The sequence below is a fragment of the Epinephelus lanceolatus genome, chromosome 8, assembly GCF_041903045.1.
Source record: "Epinephelus lanceolatus isolate andai-2023 chromosome 8, ASM4190304v1, whole genome shotgun sequence".
Classification (NCBI taxonomy): Eukaryota; Metazoa; Chordata; class Actinopteri; order Perciformes; family Serranidae; genus Epinephelus; species Epinephelus lanceolatus.
In genome coordinates this window covers 8,732,819-8,752,771 of record NC_135741.1, presented here as the reverse complement: position 1 = coordinate 8,752,771, position 19,953 = coordinate 8,732,819, and the positions used below count along the sequence as shown (strand labels likewise).

The 19,953-nt window shown below is 39.1% G+C and overlaps 3 protein-coding genes across 4 annotated transcripts; 1 reads left to right on the top strand and 2 right to left on the bottom strand.

The window, feature by feature from the left end:
• The first annotated feature begins 3,376 nt into the window (after nt 1–3,376).
• Nucleotides 3,377–12,115, top strand: ddx19a (DEAD-box helicase 19a). Of its 2 annotated transcripts, XM_033628331.2 has the most exons (12): nt 3,377–3,432; nt 3,513–3,598; nt 3,767–3,830; nt 3,932–4,124; nt 5,992–6,084; nt 8,331–8,433; nt 8,529–8,643; nt 8,745–8,922; nt 9,014–9,251; nt 10,933–11,095; nt 11,193–11,384; nt 11,475–12,115. In XM_033628331.2, the coding sequence occupies exons 2-12, from the start codon at nt 3,536–3,538 to the stop codon at nt 11,534–11,536; spliced, it is 1,464 nt and encodes a 487-aa protein (XP_033484222.1). In that variant the 5' UTR covers nt 3,377–3,432; nt 3,513–3,535; the 3' UTR covers nt 11,537–12,115. The 2 variants fall into 2 exon arrangements, with proteins under 2 accessions (XP_033484222.1, XP_033484221.1); XM_033628330.2 differs by having other exon boundaries at nt 3,398–3,598.
• An 855-nt stretch (nt 12,116–12,970) lies between these two features.
• ubxn10 (UBX domain protein 10) lies at nt 12,971–15,384 on the bottom strand. The gene has a single exon (XM_033629933.2). The coding sequence runs from the start codon at nt 14,916–14,918 to the stop codon at nt 14,166–14,168; it is 753 nt and encodes a 250-aa protein (XP_033485824.1). The 5' UTR covers nt 14,919–15,384; the 3' UTR covers nt 12,971–14,165.
• Nucleotides 15,385–17,391: 2,007 nt separating this feature from the next.
• On the bottom strand, nt 17,392–19,948 carry cptp (ceramide-1-phosphate transfer protein). The gene is made up of 3 exons (XM_033628248.2): nt 19,855–19,948; nt 19,582–19,732; nt 17,392–19,311 (listed from the first exon to the last, which is right to left on the bottom strand). Exons 2-3 carry the CDS (start codon nt 19,707–19,709, stop codon nt 18,789–18,791), a joined length of 651 nt encoding a protein of 216 aa, XP_033484139.1. The 5' UTR covers nt 19,710–19,732; nt 19,855–19,948; the 3' UTR covers nt 17,392–18,788.
• Between the last annotated feature and the right edge of the window lie 5 nt (nt 19,949–19,953).

The following is a 19,953-nucleotide window of genomic DNA, read 5'->3' as shown; positions in this document are numbered from 1 at the left end:
ACAGAGAAAGCAAACTAGCTCGACGACATGGCCAAACGCAGTTATGACACTGAATATAAGAAACTGTGTGGACCTTGAACTAAGGGCTGAGGAGAAATCTGGACCACTTGGGAATCACTGTGTTAGAGAATGGTAACAATTGCTGTGACGCTGGTTCCCAACCTGAAGGTCCTGACCCCCCTATAGGGTCACCAAAGCTTCATGGGGGATTTGCTAGCTCTTCTTAATCTTAAGTAGGCCTATATCTCAGCTTTCTATTCATACCTGTAAAAGAAACAAAATGAAATTGTTATTTTTAAAGTTGAGATTATCATTCAAGATATAAACTTCTCACAAATCTCACAGGATGGGGGCAAAGCAAAGACCCTGAACACAAGCTGTATTCACAGATCCCTCACTCTCTGCCAAACAGCCTCATCCTACGTTAGATAAACACGAGGTCAAACCCACCTAAGAGTGAGCAGAACAATGAGCAAGAGTTGTGGAGAAGAAAACACAGAATTTGTCCAAAAAAAGATGTTTAAAAAGATCCTACAAATATCAGGAAAACTCATCTCTGGAAATAATCTGCCTAAAATTCATTTAAATCACTGTTTACACAAAGTTTCTGCAGTTATTGTGTTCACTATTGAGGTTAACTGAACAGGTTATCAGTTATTTTGTACTGTTATTGTTATGTGTTGAATATAATATGAAATATCCATAAGTAATGTCACTTAGTCAGGGGTCGCAGTTTACTCAGTGACAGCAAAGGGGTCTCTGTCACTGTCATCAGTCTCTTAAATAAGACAAAGAAAACCTCATAATTCTCATAATAAGGAAACTGGAACCAGACAATGTTACTTAAAAGACTGAGTCACCAATGAGTCGGCTAATTGTCTCAGCTCTACCTTGAACAGTGAGTCTGTGTCTCCATCAGACGCGAGGTAATCAAGCATGTTGTTAATTAATAAGGGGAACAGGAAGTTGTGATTAATGGGTTTTTTTTGCCTTTTATACTTGAAAAATATTTCTGTTCCCATCACTGAGTTCTCCTGCTGTGTGTTAGAGCTGAAACAATCACTCCATTAGTCAGTAGACAGAAATGATCTGCAAGGTATTTTTTAAGCAAAACTGCTAAACACTCTCCAGTTCCAGCCTCAAAAATGTGAGGATTGCTTTGTCTAATGTGTTAATAAAAACAGAATGTTTTTAGGTTTGGGATTGTTGGTCAACAAAACAAGCATCTGAAGAAGTCACCTCGGGCTCTGGGAATTTCTAATGGATGTATGCCCACATGATTGATCAGTGAATAAAAAACATCTAAAAACTGAACATTACCATCTAGATTTAAGTGAACTTTAGCAGTTACTTGGTACATTCATTCAAGTGCTGTACTAAAGCACATTTTGAAGTGCTTGTAATGTCCTTGAGTTCAGAGAGTGGGGCCCTCCAACAGTGTACTGGGTGGAGAGTGGGCCCTTAGGAGTGATTGCCACCTTGGAAATATGTTCAAAGAAGAACTCTCATTAAATTAAAAACAGTGCCATTTGCTATATATGCTGTTGAAAAAGACAAACCTATCTCCATCCTGATACTCCATTTCCTCTTTTTTGTAAAATAGCCAGTAGCACCTATAACTAAATGATACTCTTAATCTATAGCTATTGCAACTCTCTTTACACTGGAATTAATCAGTCATCTCTCTCCTGTTTACAAGTAGTACAAAACGCTGCAGCCAGACTTTTGACAGGTACCCGAAAGAGAGACCACATCACCCCTGTCCTAGCCTCTCTCCACTGGCTGCCAGTGCAGTACCGTATTGATTTTAAACTTCTTTTATTCACATACAAAGCCCTGAATGGAGTGGCCCCTTCCTACATGACAGAACTTTTAACCCCATACTCCATCTCCAGACCCCTCAGGTTGGCTGACCTGGGGCTTTTAACTGTTCCACGCACTTATTTTAAACTCAGGGGTGACCGTGCCTTTGCGGTCGCAGCCCCCAGACTCTGGAACAGCATCCCCCCCTCTGTCAGACTTGCCCCCTCCATCGACTCTTTTAAATCAAGGCTCCTTTTTACTAAAGCTTTTGAGTTGTTGCCTATGTGTTTATTTGTGCCTTGACCTATGTTGGTTGCTGTTTTTGTTCTGTTTATTATTTTACTTCACTTGTATCTCTTTTATTCATTTTTAACTGTACAGCACTTTGGTCAACTTGGGTTGTTTTTAAATGTGCTTTATAAATAAATTTGGCTTGACTTGATAGCTATAAATCACCTATTAAGGTTGTTAAATTAAATGAATAATTTCTTATTTTCTTTGGTATTTTGTTACATACAGATATGTAATGATGATTGCTATAGATGTGCTCGACAGTGTGCACTGGGGCTCATCATAATAGCGTGCACTGGGGCCCACTGTAACTACCTTATGCCATTGGTTTTGATGCTAATACTAACAAAGTATTTCTACTCCCTATCGCTACTTTACTCAAGTAAAAGACCTTTATCCACAGCTGGAATTTAGCTTTTAAACATCTTACTGTATAGAAAATAATGATTAGTAATCAAAAATAACAATTGGCAGTGTAAATGATAATTAAAATAATAATTAGCTAATGAAAGTAGGCTAATACATTTTATTTATTTACAGACGTAAAAGATACAATAATAGGCCTATAAAAACGTAAACATGAATTTGATTTGAAAATACTTCAGCTCATACAGATTTATACACTACAGGCTTACAACAGTGAGTGTTATGAGGAAACTACATCAAAACACCTCAGATGACATTTATAGAGTAAGATTTATGGCATGCAAAGCAAGTTTAAAATGAAAAATAGAAATATTTTATACAACATGCTGTTGCAAAAAGTTTTTTTAAAGGATTTTTATACATAAATCGCACCAGTCTTTGACCTTTAATAGGTAAAATACCTCATCATGTGTGAGTATGTGTTTATAATGTGTGATGATGGGTGTGTCAGCAGGTTCTCTGCAAACAGGGTGGGAGCACTGCGGTGCCTTCAGGTAGCCCTCATAAAAATCGTAAAACTGGAAACATGCATCTAAGTGCTTATTTTTCGTTATATAAAGAAATAAAATATATCTTTTTTTTGTTTTACAGCTACATGAAGAAGATCATTATTATGTAGAAAATATAATTTACATCTAATATACTTGTGATGTTTCAAGAGTAATTAACGGGTAAATGAAACAGCCGTGAAAAGCTTCCTTTTTTGGAATTTTCTTTAAATTTCACTTCACAATATGCCACGAAATTGCAGTTAACATAAGCTGCCGTTAAATTGATCAGCATCGTCATTTCTCGGCTATTCATCACTTTGATTCGTTGCTCCTTGTGGCCCAGGTCTTTAAATCTGCGATATATCCGAGTCGTGTGAAGGCATCATCAGTGGTGTGGTCCAGCGGGTTGCGGTTGGTCCAGGTCAGGAGCAGCGGCACGTCGTCACTCATCATTCACGCTGACATCAAACTTTTGATAAAAAGTGTTGTTTGTCTCGACAGAAAAACGCAGTTAATGTTTGAAAATGTCCGATGACTCGTGGGCGCTCGCTGTCGACGTTCAAGAAGCCACAACTCCATCCAAACAGGTGAGTTTTAAAGGTGACAAACGGCTCTGAAAGTTACATCAAACCGGGCTAACGAACCTGCTCACCGTCCGTTAGCCAGTTAGCTGAACTTGCTACCTAGCTGCTTTACACACGCACTTTGTTGCATCATTTTTTTTAAAAAGCTAATAATGTGTTTTCTCCGACTAGTTGGACTTCCCAAAGAAAGTGGAGCCACTGCGGGGTCCTCGTAACGTAAGAGGAGACATCAATGGTAATTTAATTAATCGTTTTAGTTGTTCTTAACACCTTAAACTATCTAATTTGACCAGTTGTGGTGTCTGACGGTTATTGGTGTTGTTTCCACCTGTGCAGGCAACATCGTGCCGGACAAGAGTGAAAATGGAGAGTGGAGGAGAGACGGGGACAAAGTGGACCTGGCCGAGCAGTCGCTGCTGAATAAGCTGATCCGTCGCACTCTGGTGCGGAACAGAAACCAGGTGGAGGTCCTGCAGCGGGACCCCACCTCTCCTCTGTACTCCGTCAAGACTTTTGAGGAGCTGAGGCTGTGAGTCTGACAGAGCACATATGTGCATGGGTGTAGATTTAAGGTGGGAGCAGGGGACACGTCCCCCTCAATATGTGCACTTGTGTCCCTCCCAATGAAAATATGAAAGGACCAAAGAATTTTAATTTAGACACATATAAGAAATTTACACCCATTTACACCAAAAAGTTTTGGTATAGTACCTGTAGAACCAAAAGTAATCCCCACGAGCGTGCACCTTGACTGAGGATCTGTTCAGCATTTCCTCAATAGACAGTACTCTCAAATGTATGCTGGGTTGTTGTCACTCACTCCTCCATCCAGCTTTCTTTGCATTTCCTCTTTACCAGTGATGCAGAGGAACACCTGCACCTCATTTATTGTCCACAGAACGAGGTCGCTCACTGACATTTTTAGAACAAAAAAGAAGAGGCAGGAGTGAGTCTCTCGATGGGAAATTAAAAATAGCGGTGTAGTGGCTGTCTCAACATACCACAGTTGCTAGGACACTTACTGTAGTTTGTGAGGTATCTAAGTTTTGACTTGTGTTTCTGTTCCTTTCCTGGAGATCCACAGTTCTCACACGGAGCAGGGAAAAAGTTGAGCAAGGTTTATTGAGAATATAAAAAAAAGAAACTCAACAGCAGGGCAAGTCCTTCCAGAATTACATCTCGTATGGCCCACTACCGACTTGATGTCCTATTTCTATATATTCACATGTATTACCCGTTATTATACTTGAACACTGCAGAACACAGTCAAAAACTTATTACAATCAAACCAACACAAACTTCATGTTGTCTATTTACACAAGACGTTGTCCACAAACTCCATTTGTCATGCGCACTAACCTGCTGTACGGCACCAAACCTGGTGTAAATAACTTGTGCCTTTATTCTAAAAATTAAATAAAGCACATTTAACACAGCTCTAGTAAAGTTCACTACCATACACTGTTTTAAATATACAGAAACGGTTGTGCAGAACCTATATGATATGTCATAGGATCAGTATTTTATGTGATGATCTCAAACAGGTCAGTTCGGTAAGTTCTTCAGCTCGTTGAGAACTCTAATTGTAACCAGCTCTGCCATGTTTTTCCTCCAAGTGAGAACACAAAATATATGCTGGTTGAAATTCATACATAGTTTTTAAACCCTTGAATATCCAATCAACACTAAAGTGTATGTCATTTAGAAGAGCCAATAAAACAAATGAAAAGGTCAGAGTTGTCATGTTGATAATTAAGGTGTGTCGATTGATTGACATCATCAGGTCATGCATTAAGTTACGTTAGTTACAAGTAAACAATCCATCTTAAAAGTTGCCAGTAGCTGCTGGCAGTCGGCCCAGTGAATTGAATTATTTTTTCTCAGTCTGTACCTGTTGCTAGAGACAGCAAAATATCATTTTTCAGTCATAAAGAAACTTCCTACAGTATGAACGATGGTTACATAACCTTCAAAAACGGCCGCAAGTCACCTGTGACGGCTCTCTAATGACCAGTCAATGGAATGCAGTGTTTAACAGTCCATCACCTGTCAGCACCAAATAAGTGTGCGAGGTACCCCAACTTGGAGGCGATGAAAAATGGGGACAGTTCTCTTGGTGTCATCCACGAGTTTTCACAATGGTAGTGGAAAAATAGCTGTTCTAATGCGTACTGAACTGAGCTGAACCAGACTGCTTGGTGGAAATGAGGCCAAATAGATGCAAAGGAAGCGCGAATTGGTGCATAAAAATTCACCAAAATGCAGAAAGTTTAGTGTTTGATGCTCAAATGTTTTTGGCAAAGGACCCCCAAATCCAGCATTTCATATTTCAGTGTTAAAGTGAAACCTACATTCTTTACCCTACTCCCACATTTTGTTCTTATTTACTTCAATAGGAAACCTGAGCTGCTGAAGGGTGTGTACAACATGGGTTTCAACAGACCCTCCAGGATCCAGGAGAATGCTTTGCCCATGATGTTGGCACAGCCGTGAGTTAATTTTTTCTCTTAGGAAAGTAGTGCCGACAAGTTATTAATTCATCGACTAATCAATGAACAGAAAATGAGTCATGTAAGTATTTGTTTTAAGGAAAATGCTTAGTACATGCTGCTTCAAGCTTCTCAGATGTGACGAGTTGTTGCTCTTCTCTCCTTAATGTCATTTAATTGTCAACTCTGGTTATTCAGTAATCATTTAAAACCTTTATCAAATAAAAATACCAAATATTTTTTTGTTCAAGCCTCTTAAATGTGAGGATCTGTTGCCCTTCTCTTCCTTGTGTCATTAAAATTAAATATCCTCATGGTTTTAGAGTATTATTTTGATAGTTAGCAACTTGACAACATCACCATTGACTCTGGGAAAATTATTATTTTAACAATAGAGCAGATGTTTATGAAGAAAAACTACAGATTTTCTTTTCCAAGCTTCTCAGATGTGATGATTCACTGCTCTTCTGTCTATTATAACATTGTGAATTGAACATCTTTTCATTTTTGACAATTGGTTGACAAAACGAGTGACATCACCTCAAAACATCACCTTGGACTTTGGGACGATTTTCTCTATTTTCAGGCAGTTTATGGACAAAATGTTTTTTCAGTTAAAAGGTTAAAAAAAAATCCACAGAATATTTAATTGGAGCTCTATTTTGAAAAAAAGTTGAAGGTTTAGCCACTTTTGATTTAACAGCATCTATTCACTTATCACTGGAGTATCCAGTTTAGGACTGCGGCTATTAATTTCATTATTAGATATGCAATATGTAATTTTCTGCTGCTTAGAGAGTCTCAGTCAAAACAGTAATTGCAGTTTCTCCCCGTTAGGATTCCTTTAGAGTTCATCGTTCAGGAGGTTTTTAAAGTGAGCCAGGTTATCTGCAGAGGTCTCCTCCTCTCCAAAACAATCAAACCTTGAAATCTAAACTGGTAAAAATCACTTAAATTAATTTCATGCTAAAAGGCAGTGTTTCTCCGATGCTGTTCAGCACAGCAGGGGCTAGAGTGAAGCTGCCACTAACATTGCTGAGCTTGTTTTTCTCTGATAACTAAAGATCCAGAAATCTGCTACCTAAAATTTATAGTCAAACACAACCAAGATCTTTTTAAAGTGTCTTGTGAAAACATGGCCTTAAACTGGATAAAGTCAATTTATGACAGCTTCTGGCAGACGACCACAACCAGGCAACAGCGGCCAAATGACACGCACTGTGATCTTGATTAAAATTACAGATTTCTCTGCGTTTGAACATTGCTGGAAATGTTTGGGGCAATGTAAGTACACAACTCCACGAAATATTTAACACTGTTCGAGTCACTTTTAGATATTCTAATGGGTAGAAGTTATATTATATCTTTAATTTAACTAGTCTCTTAGAAAAAAAAGTAAAACAATGAAAAGAAGTCACAGATCTTTAGAATTCAAGATGATGTCTTTATATCACTTGTTAGCAAAGAATGTTCTACTAATCATCTAATCAATTAACCATTTCAACTCTAATTTAATAAATGTACTTCAGTGCAGAATTTGGCTTTAGTAGATACAATTTTGGCGTGTTTGCGAAGATTCTCAGTCATCCAGGTCACGGTAATCCTAAGTGCTATATTGTAGGCACCTGGACTTGCTTGAGTTTCTTGAAGTTCATGAACTAAAGAAACATCTTGGATGAGAGGTCAAACGTCCTCAAATTACTCAAGCAAGTCCAGTTGCCTATGATGTAGCACTTAAGATAGAAGTTTTACCTTTTTTTGCCAGTTTCAGCACATTCAAGTGACTAAAACATATATTTATAGTGCTTTATTTACATTCATCATATCCAGGGTTTTACTACAATAGAAAATTAATTGTAAGCTAGTTTTAAAACTACGAAAAAGTAGAAATAATGAGGAATGTAGAAACAGGCATTAAGTAAATGGGCTAGGGCTGTAAGTAATGATTACTGTCATAAATTAATTCCAGTTATTTTCATGTTAACTTGTTTGGTCAGTAAAACATTAGAAAACTGAAGAAAAAACAAACATGAAAATAATCTAGTGCCCGAGGTGATGTCATCAAACATCTACAGCATTTTTCGGCACAATAAGAAATGACTTAAAAACATTTCATTTCATGGACTGTAACTATTGTCTTTGCAGTAGCTTTAAAAACCTGTTTTAACGTCTCTCAGATCAGGTTGTCTGTTTTTTTTTTTTTTATGTTTCTAACTCCTTTACATGTACATTTTCTCTTCTTCCAGACCTCAGAATCTGATCGCCCAGTCGCAGTCTGGCACAGGTAAAACTGCTGCTTTTTCTCTGGCCATGCTCAGCCATGTAAACCCAGCCAATAAGTGGACTCAGGTAAGCATAACATGTAATCTCACCCAGCCAGTGTCCACATACAGTTATAGAAGCTGAAATTATCCCAGCATTTAAAAACCATTTGCTTCCTTCAGTGCCTTTGCATCTCGCCAACATACGAGCTCGCTCTGCAGATTGGTCAAGTGATCGAGCAGATGGGGAAATTTTGTCCTGATGTGAAACTGGCTTACGGCATTCGGGGCAACAGAAGTGAGAATGTGACCATAATTGTAACGAGCCAAATGGTATTTAAAGTCATCAGCGAGCCAGTGTTGGTTTTATAATTACATGAATTTCTGCTTTCTGTTTAGTGGAGCGAGGCGTTAAGCTGCAGGAGCAGATTGTCATTGGAACACCAGGCACAATCCTCGACTGGTGCACCAAGTACAAGCTTATTGATCCCAAGAAGATTACTATGTTTGTGCTCGATGAGGCTGATGTGATGATTGCCACACAGGGTCACCGGGACCAGAGCATCCGCATCCACAGGTGGGTTCCTTTCAAGGGAAATCTATCAGTGAGTTTTCTTTATCCTGTCAGTCAACAGTGTTTAACTTCTTTTCTTCGTCCCAAAACACAGACAGCTGCCAAAGGACTGCCAGATGCTCCTTTTCTCTGCAACCTTCGAGGACTCTGTGTGGAGGTTTGCAGAGCAGGTGGTTCCTGATCCCAATATCATCAGGCTGAAGCGTGAAGAGGAGACGCTGGACACCATCAAGCAGTTCTATGTGGTGTGTAAGGAGAAGGAGGACAAGTTCACAGCTCTGTGTAATCTGTATGGGAGCCTCACCATCGCACAGGCCATGATCTTCTGCCATGTAAGTCAGTTGTTTCAGCATTTCATATGAGACGGTTAAGCTATGTTTAAGACTGAGAATATGACCACAGATACTGACGGACTGGATATCTTGTTAAACAGTTTGATTCTGCTGGAAAAATAGATCTGTTTTAGGTGTTTTACATCCGTATCTTCATCTGTCCCGTTCTCATGAACGCAATAAGAAGGCCTTGAGGGATTTTTTTCAAATTTGGCACAAACATCCACTTGGACTCAAGGATGAAATGATCAGATTTTTTAGGTCAAAAGTGAAGGTTGTTGTATCCTCATCTAATTCTTAGGTGATATCTCATGAACGTCTTGAGGGAATATTTTTATTTTTGTTTTCAAATTTGGCACAAATGTCCACTTTGAGTCAAGGATGAAATGATCAGAATTTGGTGGTCACTGTGACCTTGCATCAGTCTGATTTCGTGAATGTGACATCTCAAGAAGGCCTTGAGGGAATTTCCTCAAATTTAACACAACTGTAGATTTGCACTCAAGGTCACTGTCACCTCACAAAACATGTTTTAGGCCAGAATTCATATGTGAATTACGACAAAATTTCACACAGATATCTAACAGGTTAAAAATTACGACGTGATATATCCAAAAGGTCAAAGGTCAGCTTCACCGTGACGTCACAATGCTCTGCAAAAACACTTTTCTGGCCATTATGCAGTGGTATCAGTCGTGTCATATCTCAGGAACAGAAAGCTAGATGTTTGGTTAGACACTGAATTGGTGACCATTTGGGTGTCCATTTTGAAACTGTGCTGATTGTATAGATCTCATGGATGTAAACTGTAACTGCAGCTTGAGCGATGTGTGGAGACACACAACTGCGGAGAGGTAGTTGTGTTCATTTTTTAAAGTGATTTCACCAGTGTAAATGTTGTAGTTCCTGTACAAGATGGCGGTGAGGCACACAAAGAAGCAACTAGAGTGACATCACAACTGCCATTTGTAACAGCATTTACAAACGGCAGCTAGTGATTATATTAAAACATCAAGCAGCAGGGAAAGGAGGTTTTTCGCTGAGGTAGTTGAGGCATTAGCAGCAGAATTCTGTCGCCCTTGCCATGGTGCTGTCCAGCAGCCAAAAACAGACGGCTCTTTTCTTCCTCTTTGTCAGTTTTAGCAGCACCACTCCTGCCGCACCGTGCAAATTACAAAACAGCACCACCACATGGGCTAATGCTGCAATCGACAAATAATGTTTTCCATGAAGACAACTCTGGACATTTTGTCGAGCTGGAACTGGCACGAAATTTGATGGAGGCAGCTGCCTTGTAATTCTTTATGCAGGAAAAATCCAAATAACAAAGGGAGCCAAACCACCTCAGAATGTGGTCGGGCTGATACCATACGCATTTACACTTTTCATTAATATGTTGTCTTTTGTTTTCCAGATATCCAGATACAGATTCCATGTTGATATGAGTTGCAATGACATCTTGAATCTTGTTAAATTGAGAGATGTCTTAATCAGTAAACCATTCTGCAAAAGACAAAACAAAGAACCACTAGAGCACCACATCCGAGCAGAAGGCCTTAAGATGCTCTGCTGCATTTAAATACTTTGAAATTCATCACAGTTAAATCATTTTTAGTTCCAGTTAATGTCCCCTGACAGGACGCAGTATGAGCAGTTCACATAAGCTGATACTTTTCTTCAGACTCGCAGGATGGCTGCTTGGCTGAGTGCAAGCCTGACCAGCGAGGGACACCAGGTGGCCTTACTGAGTGGGGAAATGACTGTGGAGCAGAGAGCCGCCGTCATCGAACGCTTCAGGAACGGCAAGGAGAAGGTGCTCGTGACCACAAATGTGTGCTCCAGAGGTAAGAAGGAGAGATCTGAAAATGAAATCATCATCTTGATGTTGAGAGGTGAGCGTATATGATACAACCAACCCATGTGTGGTTATGTTGACTACAGGTATTGATGTTGAACAAGTGTCACTTGTGGTCAACTTCGACCTCCCCGTGGACATGGACGGGAACGCCGACAATGAGACGTACCTTCACCGGATTGGCCGCACAGGACGCTTCGGCAGAAGAGGATTTGCTGTCAATATGGTTGACAGCAAACACAGCATGGATATTATCAACCAGATTGAGATGCACTTTAGTACGTTCCTGTTTCTGTCAGTTGGATTATATAAAACAGTAAATATTTAACAGTCCTAACATGACGTTAATCTCTGTCTTTCTCCCACAGACAGGAGAATCACGAAACTTGACACCAGCAATCTTGAAGAAATGGAGAGCCTGATCAGCTGAACGCTTCGCTATGTGCACTACCAACACTGCAGCAGTTAGACGTGTTACCTCAGATGTGACTTGAGTTCTTTACCAGGGTTTATTGTTTGCATTTTATTGTTTACAGAGGAGTAATTGCATGCTGATTTTGACTCTGCAAACTTATTTCACGGCAGTTGTTTGTGCCAAAGAAGTGTTTTCATTTGATGTGTCCGACTTTGATCACTGAAGTCACCTTAAGCCTTTGAGCCGTCTCCCGGAGACTTTAAACTAACCACTCGCTGTTAAACAGCATTTAAGAGGAGTGATATTAACACTACAGTTCACGGTTTGCAGTGTTTGTTTGATTATCTGAAGTGATTCATTAGCGCAGGATCGGTGGGACAGAAGCACGAGTCTCATCTGTAGATCAATGCTGAGATCAGATCCAATATCCTCGAGTGACTTGAAGCACCTTGAAGTTCAAACGCCTGTTTCAGACGCAGTCGTAGCTCAGTTTCCTGATTATTTGATGTTCTATCAGACTGTGAAGCCCCAGCTGTTGCTCATTTTTTGTGTGGGCAAAAAAAAAATGCAATAAATATCCTGTTATGTAATAAACCTGTTGAGTGTCTTGTAGGAAGTACAAACAGGAGCATGCACACACAAGCCGACGAGGGCAGGTGCTGAGACAAAAGTAAGCAGATATTAAATTAATTTGCTCACATACTGCAGGGCTCTATTGTCCACTTACATATGAGATATCAGACTTAAGTTACTGTATCTGTGCAGCACCATCTTTGTTCATATCTAAGATGGATGATGAAGAGCAGTTGTGCTCTAAACATCACCACATCGGAGCCCTGCAGTTGCCAGCAATTTATTTAGTTGGAAATCAAGACTGATACTGGGTGTATCTGGCAAGAAAATCAGAAGCTTAGAGCTTTTATTTAACGTCATGACAATATATTTCTTCAGTGAATGTACAATATGTTTAAAATTTAAGAGGCCTGTACCTATTAATTCTCTGACAGTTTCCAGAGCAGGGTTTTTATGTCTTGAATTTATGTTAAGACATTTTTATAAGTCATCAGGACACTTTAAGTCTTCATCGTAAACATAAAACTTTTATGCATCCAGAAATAATTTTGCGGCTCCATTTAGTACTGAAAATAAAAAAACAGTGACGGCTGTTTGCAGTTGGCCTTTTTTATCGCTGTCATTTGGACTCAGAAAGAAAGGCACAGATGTTACTAACAACAATAACGACAGCTTTGTTCATTCATTTTATTAGTAACACCTGTGCTTTATTCCAACTGCGACATCCCCTCTGTGAAAAAGGCAAATTTGTCTTTTTAGAGATGCACGTTACCTTATCTACACCAAAATTCAGCCTTCTGTCTTGACATGAATTGAAAGTGGAACAGTAGTTGTAATATAATCATCAAAAGACGTCAAAGCTGGGTAAGGCTCAAGTTGTCTTCTCCCAACTCTGGTCCATCTGGAGATCCAAGCAACAGCCTTAAAGTTGGCGACATGATGAGTGGTTAGCTCAGACAGATATGCCAAAATCTCCAACCTTCACCTGTACAAGGAAACGGGTAGCCGGAGCATCTCCAAGGAAATCTCACACAGATGTTTGAGATGGTTAGACCATGTGCTAGGAATGGACCAGGGCCTTATCACGAGAGTCATCTTAAGATGGACGCCACCAGGTAGAAGAAGGCCCAAAATCACCTGGTGCAGGTGACTGTGACTGTGTGGAGTTGGCAAAGATGAACCTGTCATGGGGAGAGGCGCAACATGCTGCCAAGCCTTAGGGGTCTCATAGGGGATGGAGAGGAGTAAGTAGGTAAGTTGTAATATAAAGTTTGATGAGTTAACTAAGATTATTTACATCTGTCTTTATTTGGCATATGTGAACATCAACCATGAAAGAAAAGACCTGGAAAATGGCATCAAATAAACAAAGAAACACTGTCAGTAGCGTGTCTCATTATGCTTTGGTACAGAATCTAAAATAATCACAGATTGATCAGATTTTCTTCTCAAAATCAAAACTGACAGCAGATCGAAGCTCATAATTCCTATGTGATCTGCTATTTTGATTAAAATGTGTGGTTTAACTGAAACAAAACACACCTGTAATTTTAAATGTCCTCAGAGGTCAGTGGTGGTTGCATACAGTTTACATTAAAGTGAGTGTTAGATGAGTAAGTGGACCTAATTCTTCATTAACTTTAAATATAAGTTACAAAAACAAGCTTGTGTATATTTAAATGTCCTTTTCAGACCTAGTCATGTGAGTGATTTGAATAATAAAAGTAGTCTGGTGTGTTTGTGCACAAAAAAGGTCAAATTAAGTCAATAAAAAATCAGATTTGAAGCATATCTACTCATGGAGCCTCCAAAGTCTTTAAATATATTGTTTTTACTCTGTTAACATGTCTTGTGCAAACTAAAATCTCCTGGAGCTCTGTAACTTCACCCTGATTGAACAAAAAATCAGAATCTGTCAGTGTGCCATCAAACTTTATGCACATATATTCTTCTGCAGAGTGAAGCTCAAACATTCGAGTTAATAAACACAGTTCTGGGTGCAGAGGGGGAAATTAAATACCGCCATGAAGCCAAATTTCAACTGCAAAATAAAACTTGAAATCATCTCAGCTCACTCCTGCTCATTCTGAGAGATGCACAGCACCGATCTGTTCAAGATGCCACACTGAGCCAGCGTCATATCCAAGTCTGTAAAGGTCCTGCGTGGCATGTCCATGGTCTCAATGGATGCATCTCCATACTGGACTCCATACCTGAGCTCTGCGCTGGCTCTCACCATCAGCAGAGTGTCTGTGGGCTCAAAGTGCTGCTGGAACCTCCTGCCACATGGAGCTCTGACAGCGAGCAGCAAACTGCCAGAGGCACCAGCTTCTGTGGTCATTACTGGTCCTGGGTCAGGAGGCTTGGCCCTCTGGTCCACCTCACAGTCCTTCACTGTGGAGGGATCTGGCTCCTCGTGTCTGTGCCTGTGCTGCAGGATGACATCATCAGACAGGCTGAGCATGGACATCTCTTTGTCCAGGCTGCCCCCAGGACCCACCTCTGACCGCCTCCTCCCTATAGACGGAAGCACCTTGTACTTGTTTAGGGACAGTGGTGGAGCAGCGGGGGCGTGCTGCAGCATCTGCACCACCTGCTCCTGGCTCAGCTGGCCGGCCTGCCACATGATGGGCTGGGACTGGGAGCGCAGGTTTCTGTCCGGCCTGCTGTACACGGCAGAGTCTGGAGACACAGGTGGCCTCTGGGTGCTGTCACCCGCACCTGGATGTGGAGAGGTGGAGGTGCTCATAGCCGGTCTGCTCCGCCCCTTGGAGGACTTTGGTCTTGTTAGATGCATCGATAACCAGAAGGTCCTTCCTTGCATTAATTAGACTTCAGAACAGTGGAAATTTCCAGCTGTGTCTTGGCTCCAGTTCTTCACAGAGAGTGAAAACAAGTCTCAGCCCACCTCAGTTAATGTCACACTCCATTAGCGGTGAACACAAACATACCCGGATGTTTAAAAACCGGCTAAACTACAAGTTAAAGCGTTTAAAATGCCGTTTATGCGCTTTCCATCCAGTTTCAGCAGGAAGTGCCTTTCTTTAAGCGTCAGCGAGGTTGCCATGACAGTCAGGTTGCCTTGACGACGGCTTGTGGTTGGAGGCGGGGAGACCCCTGGTGTTGGAAGTGCGCAACTGCAGCTAGTCTCATCAGATGCTCTGGCCCCATTTAACATCATTTTATCACCTTAATACCACATGACTGTGCTTACAGTTATGAGAACTGCTTATAAACATGATTTTAAACTGAAATCCACGACAGGAAATTACACTTAAGCTCAGTTTGAGACCCCAGTTGTAAAAGTTGTGATGAAGGAGGGAGTCAGATCTTTACTTAAGTGAAAGTAGAAATACCATAGCCTAAAAAATATACAATTCAAAGCCCTGGATTCAAAATATCACTTTAATATAAGTGCATAAATATTCTGAAAAAAAAAAACAAAAAAAACAACTCAACTCAGTTTTTTTTATAAAACACATTTAAGAAACTGCAGAGGTTAGCCAAAGTGCTGTACACTAAAAATAAAATAAAAATACAATAAAATAAAATAAACAAAAATAAAAAAAATAAAATAAAATAAAAATAGAATTAAAAAAAATACATAAAAAATAATAAAAACATAATATAACTTTTTTGTATCACTTACAAATACATGAGAGCAATTTAATGTCATAGCTCATCACCGTGGAGCTAATTTGAGATACTTGTATGCCACTGGTTAGATTATAGGTATAGCACTGCATCATATCATATAACTACATTGTGTTTTTCAGTGTAAAAATTAACTGTAACAAATAATTGTAGTATTGAATAATAATTAGGGATGCATTCATGTGTATATTACTTTTTAATCATTAATATAAAATTGAACTTTATTGCTTCTTTTTTAACATAAACAGTGTCACCAAGTGTTAATAAATCAAAGATATGTGGAGACATAAGAGGGGGGAAATACTACATAAAATAATAATATAAAAATTCATAAATAACCATACACAAATAATTCTGTATTCCTACATAAATATGCACCACAATCTGCTCTGCTCTATAAGCAGCAGATGAGCTCTCAGACACTGTGCGACAGAGCACCATCTTCTCCACTTCGCCACATATCTCTCCGTCCTGCTCTTCAAACTGAAAGAGATTTGTTCATATGATGCAACTTTTGCCAACTCTCAAAAGAGGGCTCACCTGTTTTCCCCCAGTTTCGTCACTATAATTTGCTTTCCCACCATTATACTGATGTGAACAAAGTCCCTGGCTCAACGGGGAGATGTCATGTGCGGGTCACTGAGAACACACAGCCTCAGGCAGAACTCAAAGTTAGTCTGGGTAATGTTTTTTATATGTTCATGAACCTTTAGCCAACAGTTCTGAATCATGGGACGCTCCCAGAGTAGGTGAAGAAGCGTCCCTTCAGAGCTGCAGCTTAAGTATCTTGAATTGGATTAATCTAATTTTGATGTCTCTTGATACCCTTGGAATATTTTCACATTATCCCATTCTTTTTCTGTCACATCAATGTTCAGATCTGCTTTTCAAGTTAACAAATCAGCGTAAGATACAGAAACTGTCTCTTATGTCCCGTGTCTCAGCCCCATATGTGTATATGACTTTTTACATTTAATTCTGCCACTGAACCACTGAATAGAAATCACAATTCATACAGTCAAAGATTTATTCAAAATGAGTACAGTAGCATCTGCATATATCAAAACGCAAAGAACTTAAAATGCAGAATGTCCATTGTAAATTATGTAAATGTAAATAATTGTATTAAAATTATAGATGCAGTAGATTTTAATTTTGCAGCTTGTAAGTGGGCTAATTGTATCCTCAAAATAATACACTATAATTTATTTATTGATTATATTTTGCATCATTAATCTATATCTGCAAAGAAACTGGTAACAAAAGTAATTAAATACTTTATAATATAATCAATTCCATCAATATTTCAGTCTGCAGTATAGTGTAGCAGAAGAAAAAAGTAGCAGGAAAATGGAAATATTCAAGTAAAATTCAAGTTCGACAAACATCTTTCGAGGTAAAGTACTTGAGTCATTGTATTAAGTTGCTTTCCACTACTGCATCAAACATGGTTAGATACAATGCATGGTCGTATTTTATTTATATCTGTGATTCAATAGAGTTTAAAGTAAATTTTAACACAGCTCTACTCCTCCCAGATCCCTGATAAATCTATCTAGATTCCTGTTATTGGACTTTTATAAGTTTGTTCATGAGAGAAAATAAAGTCATAAACCAGGAGCACAGAATAAAACATGACACAGTCAGTGTTGACCAACAGCATGTCTTCATTTAATTTAGACAACAGGTAACAAAATTAATCAATAATTAATTATCAAATCATAACACAAATTTACAATCTTCAACCAAGTTGTTTGTTTTTACATTAAGCTGCACTAGTTATAAATTCTGTTTGAATTAATGATAATATATATAATATATAATATATATCGTACAGTACATTCCTGTAAAACAAAACACCAGAGACGTCAGACAGAGAATAACAGCATATTTTGTCATTTATAAATTAAATGAACAATTGCACTGAGATCATAAACAGTGGGGTTAGAAACCCTGAGATCACTACTAAGAGTTTGTTTCATAATTTATTAAAAAATCATTTCTAAAGCAACATTACAAATTTTTGTCCTTAAAGTAAAAATGTGGCAGTGTTTAGACTGGCCTTTAAACTGCTATATGTGTTTTTTAAATTTAAGTATCCACATTATTCCACCGCTTCTGCCTCCTTATATTATATAGGAGTATGTTTTCGTTTTTTTATCTCTCGAATAAATTTAATACTCTTGGCACATTTAGACTTTTCTGTCACTTAAGTGGTGATTTTATCTGTATTTTTTGAACAAGAAAAGTAAATTATGCAATATCTGTTATCATCTGGTATCAGATAATCTAGTATGAGATCAATCTGTCAATATTTGAATAAAATATGGTTTAAGAACGTCAAAAAATGGCCTAATTATTTAATATCAGCATTACTATAGTGCACAAAATTATGATTGGAATCAGTTCTAAATGGAGCTGCAACTAACGTCTATTTTCATTTTCGACTACAATACTACCATTATCAATTTCCTGATGATCAAATCTGTAAAAAACAAATAATAATTCATTGAAAATTAAGTTAGACCGAGAAAAGAAGCAAATTTCATTTACAATTCAGATCCTGAAACAATTAAATATTTAGTGTTTTTGCTTGAAAAAAAATACTTCAACGATTAATCAATCATCAAATTAGATGCACATTGATTTTCTTTTACTTATATTTGGATAAATAATGAAATCAAACAGCTGTTAGCAGTGAGCTAAGATCGTCTTAGCCCCACTGTCCCCTTGTCTACTTAAATTAAAAAATCTACAAGCCAGAGTTAAATTAAAAAGATCATTCAGAGGTCTGTTATAAAGAGTAAAGATAAACATGCAACATTATGATTACCAGTAGTTTGATATAAATAAGAAATAGAAACACAATACGTGCTGAATCAATGAAGTTAAGCTTCATTAATTATTAACACTGTACAGAGAGTGAACCCTTAAACCACCAAACAGATGTAGCAACTAACTCGACAGCCCTTCATATTTTATAGTGTAATGTTTGAAGTGGCAAATAATAATAATAATAATAATAATAGCACTTTTGTCTCTATGGTAAGTCGAGCAGGTTGTGCTGAGCGTAAAGTTCCTCAGTGATCTGGTACACCTCAGAGATTAGAGGTAGAGCCTCCCCCAGCATGGCCACCACCTTCTCCGGAGGGCCCACGTTCATCACTTCAAAGAAAGCAGGACGCCCTGGGAGCACGCAGAACGCCATGCCCGCAGCTGTACGCACCACCCAAGGGTGGTGCTGGGAGAGAGACTCATTGTAGGCTTCTGAACACATGACAGAAGTCTTGCTGTCCTCGCTGCTGGTGCGGAGGCGCTCCAGGAAGAGCTCCAGCCACCTCAGGGCACGGTGGAGCCTCAGCAGAGTGCGGCAGCCAGACTCTGGGTGGCTGCCTCTCTTGGTCAGGTCCACCAGGTTGTTGTCCAGCTCATATCTGACCATTGACTGGACGGTGGTGTAGTGAGACCCGTTCTCACCTTCTAGGAGAGCGACCAGGATCTTGATCTTGTTGACAGCATCCTTGGAAATGAAGCCGAACACACTTCCCAAGCAATTCAGAAACCTGAAGGGAAACAGTTTGTTAACACCTCAGCAGAAGAAGAAGAAGAAGAAGAAGAAGAAGAAGAAGAAGAAGAGACTTATTAATCCTACACCAGTACAATATTTGCCTCACACTTCTAGTGGATTAGTATACAGTAGCATAAACATGGAAAAACTCAAGTAAAGTACAAGTACCCTGAAATTATACTGACGTAGGGCTACAGTACTTGAGTAAATGTACTTAGTTACTTTCCACCACTGCAGCTGAGTGCCGTATGTACAGTACACTTACTTTACAAGACCACGCCACCCAGCAACGTAGTGTTCAACATAGACTTCTTTATTCTCCGACAGACACAATTTGAAAGTATCGAACACCTCCTGAAAACAGAATTTATGGTCTTCTTCGGGAGCAGCCATGGTGTCAGAGCTGTACGGAAGTGCTGTCGACAAAAAGAAAACAGGCAACAAATAGATGTAAATATGCGGCTAATGGCTGCCAACAAAATGGAGGTCGTGATAAATGTTAATACTGAGATATACAACCAAAAACCGAGCACATTACCTGTAAGAAAACGTAGAAAAAGGAAAGGAAAACTAAGAGTTTCTCTTCATGTCAGTGGTAAAACGGGTCACTCCTGCTTTAATCCGACGCTACTGCGCA